The 11,061-nt window shown below is 38.7% G+C and overlaps 1 protein-coding gene across 2 annotated transcripts in view; it reads left to right on the forward strand.

The window, feature by feature from the left end:
* The window catches only part of MGAT4A (alpha-1,3-mannosyl-glycoprotein 4-beta-N-acetylglucosaminyltransferase A), a 112,351-nt gene extending 102,820 nt beyond the window's left edge, over positions 1 to 9,531 (forward strand). The window contains exons 12-13 of one of the 2 annotated variants that reach the window (XM_046662373.1): positions 7,564 to 7,676; positions 7,807 to 9,531. In XM_046662373.1, the coding sequence (XP_046518329.1) occupies positions 7,564 to 7,676; positions 7,807 to 7,833 (140 nt within the window). In that variant the 3' untranslated portion in view covers positions 7,834 to 9,531. The remainder of the gene's footprint in view (positions 1 to 7,563; positions 7,677 to 7,806) is intronic. The other variant, XM_046662372.1, reaches the window with a different exon arrangement.
* The last annotated feature ends 1,530 nt before the right edge of the window (positions 9,532 to 11,061 follow it).

An 11,061-nucleotide genomic window follows, 5' to 3' on the forward strand; every position in this document is an offset into this window, starting at 1 on the left:
AGTGATCACACTGGGGCTTCGAATTGTCACCACTCCTTTGTGCAGTCCCACTGGATCTCACTTGCCCCCTTGGGGCTGTAGCAGAGCTATGCGCATTTAATGCAGCCAGCAGTTAACTTGCCCAGCTGTGCTGGGTCTGCTTCTCGGTCACCAAGCCTTTGTGCTTGGTAGGCGGTGTCTTTCCCCTAGGACCTAGCCGAGACTCTCCCTGGGGCACTGGGACCGTGGATTTTCCCCCTGGACCAAGCAGCGATCATGCTGGGGCTCTGGATTGTCACTGCCCACTTGTGCAGTCTTGCTGGATCTCACTTGCCCCCTCGGGGCTGCAGCAGAGCTATGCACATTTAATGCAGCTGGCAGTTAGCTTGCCCACCCGTGCTGTGTCTGCTCCCAGGTCACCCAGCCTTTGTGCTCGGTGGGCAGGGCCTCCCTACTGAGTCTGAGCCTGAGTCACTCCCTGGGGCTGCAGTGGGTCTGTGGATTTTCCCACTAGTCCAAAGAGCAATCACAGGGGGCTTAGAGCTGTAGTCACCTGTTTCCTCAGTTGCGCCGATGCACACACCTACCCTCAGAGCCACAGCAGTGCCATGAGCACTTCAGCCAGGAGAGAGTCGCACACGGGTACTGGGCTGTCTGGTGGCTGGAGAGCTCTCACCTATCTCCACCTCCTCCCCTGGGGTAGTCCATCCACCTTCTGATGGATAGCAGCGCAGGTCTCTCAGGTGTCCTGCAGTGCTGTGTGAGTATCCTCCATTGATCAGTGAATGCCCATTTAGTTGTAGTTCGAAGGGGAAGAGACAAAGAAAACTGCTCAGTCCACCATGTTGCTGATGTCACCTGCCCTCTTATTCTTTATTTCTCCAGTCCTAAGACTATTTTTCCTCTCATGCCCCATGCTCTTAGTGCAGCCCAGTCGCTGGCCATTTTCTCCACCTGAAACCATCAATTGATATTTCTCCTCCTAATGAATGCTTTCTCATCCTGTATTTACCGGTTTATTTGCCCCTCTTCTCTGCTCTTCATCTCACACCATGTGTGCCTTTGCCCTATAATCAGATGGTTTCATAGCTCAGTCCTGTGTGCTCACCATGGAAGGGGAGGGCTCTTGTCTCCATGTGTCTCCTGCAGTTTACAGAGGGCCTGTCACTTGATGGATATCAACTCAGTGAATGATTACATATTTTCCTTTACTTAAATTAATGCTTTTCTTAGTAGTGGATGAAAGAGAATACTGGTAAATTAACATTGTAGGTATACGGGACAGACACACTCTTATAACTCTCTGGAGCAGTTTTATATTTGGTGAGTGTCATTCAGTTTTTGCTACAAGGCTTATACGATAACCCTGACTAATTTCTATGTAGTTGTGGAGGATAGATGAGTTTAATCATTTTCATATTTGGGTTATATCTTAGCTCACTTCTAGAAATGTATGTAAAATTAGCTGAGTTTACAAGACATTTATTAACCCTATTACCTGTCAATTATTGAATTTCTGAGAATGTTGGGTTCTAGATTATGAAAAGTAGCATAGGAGATAGAGACATTTATATTAAGGATCTCAGCAGTAATTTGAAGATAATGACCATCTAAAGCATCAACTCTCATCTATTTACAACCGGAAGAGAACTTACAGATCATCAAACGTAGGACCTTGTGTACCAAAATCATGCATTAGAAACAGAGAGCAACTGATTGTTTTCAACTGAAGGTAAAAAATTCTGCTCCCTTAAGAAGTATGCTTTAGTGGAATGGTGTGTGAGGGGCTTCATGGACCTTCTCCCTAGCAAAACAACCATAACTGATGAAAATTATTTTTAAAAAAACTGCAGCAAATGGAGAAACATTTACTCACAAAAATATAAATCTCAGTAAGAACATTAAGAGTCTGGGATTTGAGCCCTGACCTGCTCTGTTACTCACACTGTCCAAGCTCTGACACAGAAGTGCTGCTCTCTGCAGGTACAGCCAAAAACGCTGACTTGCTCTCCCACCAGCTCTCATTCTAGGGCTGTGGTATCTCACCAGGAAGGGCAGGCTGCCAATATCTGTCATCATCCCCAGCTCCATGTTCCAGACAAAAGCAGCTAAGAGATCTGAGGCTCCCTTCCTCCACCTAACCTCCGTTCATAGGGTGGAAGCTCCACTTCAGGCACAGTAGGGTGAGAATACTTGGCTGTGACTCACCATTGCCCCAGCTCACTTGCTTCCACACACTGGGAAGGGTAAGCCAAGAAAACAAAGGGCTACTGCTGCAACCCAGTACTTTGCTCATAGAGCAGGGGAATCAGTCCAAGGGAAGTGGAATGCAGTCCTTGCCAAAGATCCTGAGCAGTGGTGCAGAGATTTTCTCCTGGGGAGAGGCAGGCCATAAGAACAGAGAGCTCTGTAGCTCTCCCTTAGGGAGCTGACTTACTACAAACAGAACTTGGGGAAGTTCAAGCCTAAGGGCTCTGTGGAATACAATGAAGATTTTGGTGGTAAGCAGTTAAGAGGAGACTGGTAACTACATTCAAGATAAACTGTAGCCCATCTGGAAGTTTGACAGAACCAGGGACAGAGATGGCTAATAAGAGCCGTCTTGCGTGGAAACAAGCTATAAAGACAGGCCTTACAAAAGGGCTGAATTTAATTGGATCAGACTTGTGCAGCAATTTATCCCTGAAAGGTTTGTTGAAAACAACAGTCAGCCAGCTGGCAATTAGTGGAACCCTGATGGTCAAAGGTGGGGTAACTTAGAGGAGTGTGGCTTATAGCTAAGGACAGTCTTGTGAAAGAAATCCTAGATTTATTAGTAGGTTAAAGTTATGAGAAGGTAGAAGAACCTTTCACACAGACACACTGGAGGAAGGAATGGACCACTGTAAGCGTGTGGCTGGAGATCCACAGAGGTCATGACCTTGGAAGTCCTCTTAGTGCCAGGATTTGGGGATTCTAGTCACTAGTAATTTCCTCCTTCATTTTTACCTTCTTTCCTATCTTTTAATGCTTCCCTGCCAGACCATTGGGTTAAGAACAAAAGTTAAATTTGTTGTTTGGAAGGTTAATACATGCAGATGGTACCAAATACAAATTTAAAAGGGTAAACTTAAGTCTCCTCCCCTCCTCTTTCCCCTCCTACCTAGTGTTTCCCACAGGCAGTTCCTATAATGATTTGTTTCCTTCTAGAAGTGTTCTATTCACAAGTAAAAATATATGAACCTGTTACTTAAAAACACACAATCACACACAAATGATAACATACTCTACAACCTTGTTATTTCTTTTTTTCACTGAACAAAATACATATGTACTTATGGAAGATGAACATTTAAAAAAATTATAAATAATTCAGATGTAAAAAGATAGAAATAATAATGTAATGACTATCTGCGTTTCAGCTTAACATCTGCCAATTCAGTTCTTCTTCCCTAATATCTCCTTTTCCCCTTCCACCCAAGGGTAACTACTATCCTAAATTTTGTGGTTACCATTTCCAGGAAGCTTTTACTACATATGTGTGATATGTCCCTGAACAATGCAAAGTGCTATTTTGCTTGTTTTAAAGTTTGATATAAATGATACTGTTCTGTAGTCTACAGTTTTTTGCTGTCCCCATTGTGAGACCGATCCATGTAGATGCGTGTATCTATGGCTCATTCATTTTCACTGCCGTGTAGATTTCTGTGGATGAGTATATCACTATCTATTCTCTTGTTTCGTCATAAAATTTGTTTCTATCTGTTTGCTTTTTGCTTTTATAAATAATGCTGATTTGAACACTTACGCACACATATGAGAGTTTCTCTACAATAAATACTTTGGATGGAAGTAAGTCTTGTGCATTATCTTCAACTTTAGTTCATTCTTTTTATTCTTTCTCCCTTCTTTGAATTGGCTGCCTAGAATTCCCTTCTATTAGCATTTCATAATTCAATTAGCCAGTCTTCTAGTGATGGACAGCTAGGTTGTTTGCAATTTTTGCTGTAATATATATACTCTTTTTGCACATGTGACAGTGTATCTGCAGGATAAAATTGGTGGGTCACAGTGTTTTAATGAGGCCAGTTATATCATTTTGTAATTATTTTTCTAATTAAATGAGCTCATCAGGTGACAGCATCAGATGTTTCATTAATTAAAATGTTTCAATCTTGACAGTGTTTTTCAGCCCTGAATCCCCTATGTAACTCAATATTCAGTAGTATTTTTTGTAGCATGTACTCTCTACCCCAGTCCAGCCCCAAGTATGGACATACTTTTATGAAATAGGTTTATTAATAATTTTTTGAATAAAAACATTATTTTGGAAGTTCATAAGTTTAATATTTAGTATACAAATGAATATAAGCCTTCTCTGATAGGATTTTCAATTTGAATGTATCTTATCTTACTATAAGATATATACTAATCAATGTATTGTAAGGCTCTAGAATAGACTGTGTAAGTTATCAGCACAAGGGTCAGCAAACTACAACCCAGGAGCCACATCTGGCCTACTGCCTGTTTTTGCATGGACCATGAGCTAAGAATGTTTAAAAATTTTTTTCGTTTCTTCTTTTCACTTTTAAGCGGTTGAAAAAGATGAAGAAGAATATATTGTGACATGTAAAAATTATAAAATATTCAAATTTCAGTGCCCATAAATAAAGTTTTATTGGAACACAGTCATGCTCATTTGTTTGTGTCTTGTCTGTGTGCTTTTCTGCTACGGTAGCAGAGATGAGTGAGTAGTTGCAGTAGAGATGGAGGTAGTTCTCTCATTGCTTCAAATTGCTGCTTTGTGTACTACACATAGCAGTGATGCATCTATAATTTGACAGTCTTGAGTGCCACGCACATCACCATACTGTGACATTTAAAAAAATTACCAATGCTTACTCATCATATCAAAACAAGAAAAGTAAAGTGGACTTTGAATGTTATGCTTTTTAACACAGTGGAATATGGATTATTTTACAAAATTTGATGACAGATCATTGTGGTTATTATGCAGTGATGTAATAGCTGTGCTAAAGAATACATTACCGTACTAAGCACTCACAACAATATTGCCAACTCACAGGAAAGCAATGGTCAGAAAAATTAGAAAATTTACGATAGAATATCTCATCACAGCAGAATTTCTTCACAAAAATAAAAAATTCAAATGAGGCTGTAACCAAAGTGAGTTTCAAAGTGGCGCATGTGTTAGCCAAGCAAGTAAAACCATTTACCGATGGAGTTAATTAAATCATGTTTAATTGCAGCAGCCAAAGGTATATATCCAGAGAAATAGAATGATTTAAGACCATTAGGCTTTCAACAACAATTGCTTGAAGGGTTGAGGACACTGGGAACGATATTAATAGTCAAAAAGCAAAGCAAATTGAGTAGTTTTCCTTGGCTCTTGATGAGTTGACAGATGTTACTGATACTACCCAGCTGTTACTTGGAGTCCTTGCCAAGTTTAAAGTGACTAAAGACTTGGCCTCTGCGAATAGTCTGTGTGGAATAAGTACAGACAAGAACATTTTCAAACAAGTTGAGGAGAAACAAATTCAGTACAACCTGAAGTGGAATTGCCTAAGATGTGTGACAGTGAATGATGGTAAAAATATGTGTGGAGGAGAAGGCTTCATGGATAAATTTACAAAGCTTGTGAAAATGTAAGGTCTCTAAAGCCTATGGTTATTTATTTTATTATTCATCACCAGAAAATATTTGAATCTGTCTGTATCATTATTTTACTGAACCAGCAGTGTCAACAGTGAACTTTGTTCGGTCTCATGGACTTTGCCATCAGTTCTGTGAATTTTTGTCAGAAATAGGAACTGAATATCCTGACGTGTCCTACCCCACAGCACTTCTGGAGCTTAGCAATGATAAAATTTTGTTGTAATTTTTTTTTTTTGAGCTCAGGAACAAAATTGAAATTTTCCCAAGTGAGAAGAACTGCCCTCAACCACTGTTTTCTCTTTGAAAATTAGTTTTTGCTGCAGACTTAATGTTTCTTAATGAATTTAAACTCAAATTACAAGACAAAACAGCTCTTATATGCAAAACTTACATTGCACTCATCACTTTGATGACAATATTTGAACTACAGGTAATATCAAGCTCATTGAGGGGCGTCCGCCTATCGTGTGATTGAAAGTGATTCATCTGCAATGTAGTGATACGCAATAAGGCAAATATCAATGGGCAGAATCTAATAGAATTCCGTAAATACCTTCCAAGTGATGAATATGCTCCATTAAAATTATGTGTTGTGGATTGGTATCAGTGTTTGGTAGTGTCTAGGCTGTTGAAAGGAAATAGTTAAGATAAAATATATAAAAGCTCATTATAGGGGCTGGCCCTGTGGCTGACTGGTTAAGTTCGCGCGCTCTGCTGCAGGCGGCCCAGTGTTTCGTTGGTTCGAATCCTGGGTGCGGACATGGCACTGCTCATCAAACCATGCTGAGGCAGCGTCCCACATGCCACAACTAGAAGGACCCACAACGAAGAATATACAACTATGTACCGGGGGGCTTTGGGGAGAAAAAGGAAAAAATAGAATCTTTAAAAAAAAAAAAAAAAGCTCATTATAGATCCACATTAACAGATGTGGATATTTGCAACTGATTTTGATGATAAGGAACACTAACTTTGAATCCCAGTTATCCCCAAAAAAGGAGTTACATTCTCTTCATCACACCTGTATTAGCAAAAAAAAAGTACTAAGTTATTGTTATTATAGTTTTAATTTCATCAATAAACGTTTTTTGGAAATTTGTTTTCTCTCTTTCTATATATAAGTACCTGCCTAGTATCCTCAATTTTCCTTTTGGCCCATGAAGCCCAGGATATTTCCTGTCTGCTCTTTATAGAAAGTTTTCTAATCCCTGGCTTAGAGAAGTGTGGCTCAGAGCAAACCATTTTCCTGTCTTTTTCAATAACATTTTTTTGTTTTGTTTTAAGAGTACTATCTCTCGCAGCAAGGAAAATTGAGTATAGAGCATGTTACCTTTTAGAAGTTCTTGGTCATTATCCTTACAGGAGAGGTTTTTTAGCTTGTCGTTTATAATGGAATTTAATGTTAGAACTGCCTGTGGGAGGCGTCACTTCTTAAGTCCTTCTAGATGTGACCTTGGGAAGCATACACATAGATTGAGCCCCTGCTCCAGGACAACCATTGTATGTATGTCTAGTTAAAGCATTGAAATTTGTTATTATTGCCTTAACCCTCAAAGTGGGCAGACTGAGTGATGGTACAGACTATATTTTGTAAGATTTGGGTAAGTTACATTTTGCTAAAACTCTGTATATTAAAACATTGTTGATACAAGAACAAATATATTTTTGATTTTTTTTTAATTTGCAACAAGAAAAATGTAGCTCTGCCTCTTTAAATGGGTTGCTGCTAATGCTTTTAAGCATGCACAACTTCATGAAAAATTTAAAAGTTGAATAAAAGTAGAAAGAAGGAAAAAAATTCACCCATGCCCTGTCTAAAGATATCCACTAGAAATATTTTGGTGTTTTCCTTTCCTGCTTTAAGTCGGTGATATTTTATGTGTGCTGTGTCAGTCGACCTAACAAGTGCTGATTTTTATTTTGAAGGAAAATTTGAGAATGGTGTTGCAGAAGGAATGGTGGATCCCAATCTAAACCCCATTTCAGCCTTTCGACTTTCAGTTGTTCAGAATTCTGCTGTTTGGGCCATTCTTAATGAGGTAAGACTATATTAAATCAGTGAAACAACTTAGATTCCTCATTTCTTATAACATTTGATTTCATATGTAAGGCCTTTCTGTAATTGAAAATTAAGTGCCTTATCGTACTCTTCACTATTTTGTATTTCAGATTCATATTAAAAAAGCCTCCAACTGATCATCTCCTAAGAAACCAGTACATTTTTTTCCTGTGAATTTGTTAATTAAAGATAGTTAAGCATGTACCTTTTTTTTTTTTTTTTTACTTGAACACTACCTCTTGTGAAATCTACTGTAGATGAGATGATTGTCATTTCCACTCGGAAAGTGAGTCTCCCATGGATATTGTGTTCATTCGAACCTATGCTGTCCTCCAGTTTTAACTTGACTCAAACATTTTACAGTTACGACAGGCTGTTAATATGACTTGTACTATTTTGGTATTATACTAATACATAAGAGTTGTACATATTGTTACATTCCTTAAATTTGAGAAAAATTAATGTTAAATACATTTTATGAAGGGGGTACTTTTGAAGTTCATTTATTTTACTATTATGGACCCTCTTTTATAGATTATCAGGGATTATATATATATATATAAATATATAAATATACATAAAAATGTTATGGAGTTAATTTATTAGAAACACTTAAGAAGTACATATTTTTGTGCGGTAAATTTTTGAATCAATACTTTTTTTGGAAACCAGTTACCTTGCTTTTTTAAGTTCTTTCTATATTTTTCTTTGGAAATGCGAACGTTACAAATTAATGCCATTTTTCAAATGCACTGCCATTTAAGAATGATTCTAGACTGATTTCCTAACTGAAGTACTTTTATAATTGCAGTGATTGTGAACAAAATATTTTCAAAGGCATTTGCCATTCTTTAAAGCCAAGATTTTAAAGACCAATGTCCTTCTTGAGGGTTATTTTACTAAACTGTGTATGATGTACAGCCAAAAAATAAGTCTGATAAATTTTAATGTGCAGGGTGATGCTTTCAACCCAAATTATCATAGACGCAACTGATGACATTTCCTCTGATCTGTAGGATGACAGACTGTTTTTAATTTTTGTCTTTAGTTCATGAGTTAGATGCATTATCTCTTTTCTTGTTGATCCTTTTATATCTGCACTCATTATATGAATTGTGACAAAATGTTTTCTAGGTAGTGCTGTTGTATGAGTCATAATTGGTTTAAAGAAAAACAAAATTGTGATACTGGTTTTTGTTGAAAGGCATTGTAGCAGCTGTATGTTTTTCCACAATGATTTATTCTATTGTGTTTATGAACTTATAAGTAAATTTGTATCCAAAAAGAATATTTATTAGTCTTAAACATGCAATTCCAAATGATATTACTATTATAAACAAAAATATTATTAGCCTTAGCAGTCAGTGATCTTTACAAAAGTATTTCACTTTTAAAAAATCCTGAATTATCAGCCTCAGTGCCCAGCCAGTCTGGTGTGCCCACGTGGGTTGCTGCTGATTCACGTGTGCACAGAGCTTGATCCCTGAGCTTTCCGAGTAGCCAGTTGTGAGGCCTTGGGTGACTGGAACTTACAGCTGGCTGGCTAGCCTGGAGGAGCTTCCCCTGGCTACCGTGATGCGGAACAAAGAGCTTCCGAACAGCAGCATTTTCCCTGCAGTGTTATGAAGTGAAAAGGTCTGGAAACACCAATAGGCTACAATTATTTCCATTACGCCATATTGGAATAATTTTTAGTTACTTTTCTTGCTTAGAAAGTTGTGTATTGTCAATAATGATTTTTATGTCAAAGTCCAGTTACAATTTTCTTTGAGGCTTTTAAATTTGCTTTTCATTTTCTTTTTATTTTCTTTTCAAATTCTTTGGCTTAGTGCCTATAGGCAGATTTCATTGGAAAAGAAAAACCTTCCATATAAAATTTTAGCACCAGCTTAACATACTAAATTACTGTTATAACCACTAAGTATCTGGAGGTGGATTTGCTTCCTAAGTAGCCAACTCTCATTTCAGGAAGAAAGGCTATGCTCTGAAAATGTAGGGGGTGACGGTTACTGCAGCTCCGTGCCATTTGTTGGGGCTTCTCAGTCTTTAGACTGAGCTTATCTAGCCAGCTTTTTCCTGTGTTCATGCTCAGTCTCCCCTCGCGGACTTAGCTCATCCCTCCTGTTCTTGAGAATACTTTTAGCCAAATCTTATCCATCTTTCAAGGACTCTGTTGTGCACTCCTCCCCGTGAATGTGTTTCCAGTACCTAGTAGTGCCAAGAAGAGTGCCTGTCACATGGCAGGAGCCCAGTCTGTGTCTGGATGAGGGGACCAACTGTTCCAGCCCACATTCCTCTTTCTTTTTCTTAACTCCCTTTACATACTTCCATAGCCACACACTTACACACACACTCAGCTCTCTAGTTTTTGATTGTCTATCAGGAGTGTGTGTGTGCCTGTGTGCACATGTATGTGTGTGTTCTCTATCTGCCAAACTTCATGCTCCTGAGGGCAAGCCTGTAACTCGTACTTCTTACCTGTCCTCCGCCGCAGCAGGTGCTCCTATGCTCTCATTGTTAGTTGCCCTCTCCTTCCCGCCCACTTCTACACTAGACAATTAGAAGCAGCCATGTTTTCCTCAAGCAAGAAGTTCTCATGGTAGCCCTTAAGAGCAGTGGTAGAGAGTGAAGTATTGGGACAAATTAGAGGAGGTGAAGAGTACCTGGAACTGAGAGAAAGTAAATACTTGACCTTGAGAGGACACTGAACCACTTTTGCCAAGAGCGAGTGGGAAAAAGTGTCAAATGGTGGGACTAATTATTTATTTACACACACGTATATATGGCATGGTTTAGCTTCTGGTGTGCATTTCACATAAACTGTTTAGACTCTAGAGCTGTGCTGTCCTATACAGTAGCCACTGACACACACACTTCTCAGCCACACTAGCTACAGTTCAAGTGCTCGGTAGCCACATGTGGCTAGTGGCTGCTGGATTAGACAGCACAGATAGAGAACGTCTCTCATTGCAGAAAGTTCTGTTTGACAGAGTTGAGGCAACAGTGCTAATATGAACGTTTTAGAAACCAGGATAACTCTGATTATGAGGTTAAAAGCAGACATGCAGAATATATCATAATGCAAATGATGATGAGTATTTTGGGTGAGAAGAAAAGGTTGAGGACCTATTTCTAGGATTCTAAGATCCAAAATTTCTCAGTTCTTTAAGTCTCATGCCTTCTTTATAGCATGCACCGTACCATACTATCTAGTCAAAAAAGAGCAACAATTGCAGGTACTGTGACTCAAGAGCTTTAGAAAAAGAGAATGCAAATGGCTTATTAGCATACAGGCTATAGACACATATGTGTATATTAATTCAATCATTGGCAATGTCTTTGAACAAAGGTATAGCTTTTCAAAT

Source organism: Equus quagga, chromosome 5, assembly GCF_021613505.1.
Source record: "Equus quagga isolate Etosha38 chromosome 5, UCLA_HA_Equagga_1.0, whole genome shotgun sequence".
Classification (NCBI taxonomy): Eukaryota; Metazoa; Chordata; class Mammalia; order Perissodactyla; family Equidae; genus Equus; species Equus quagga.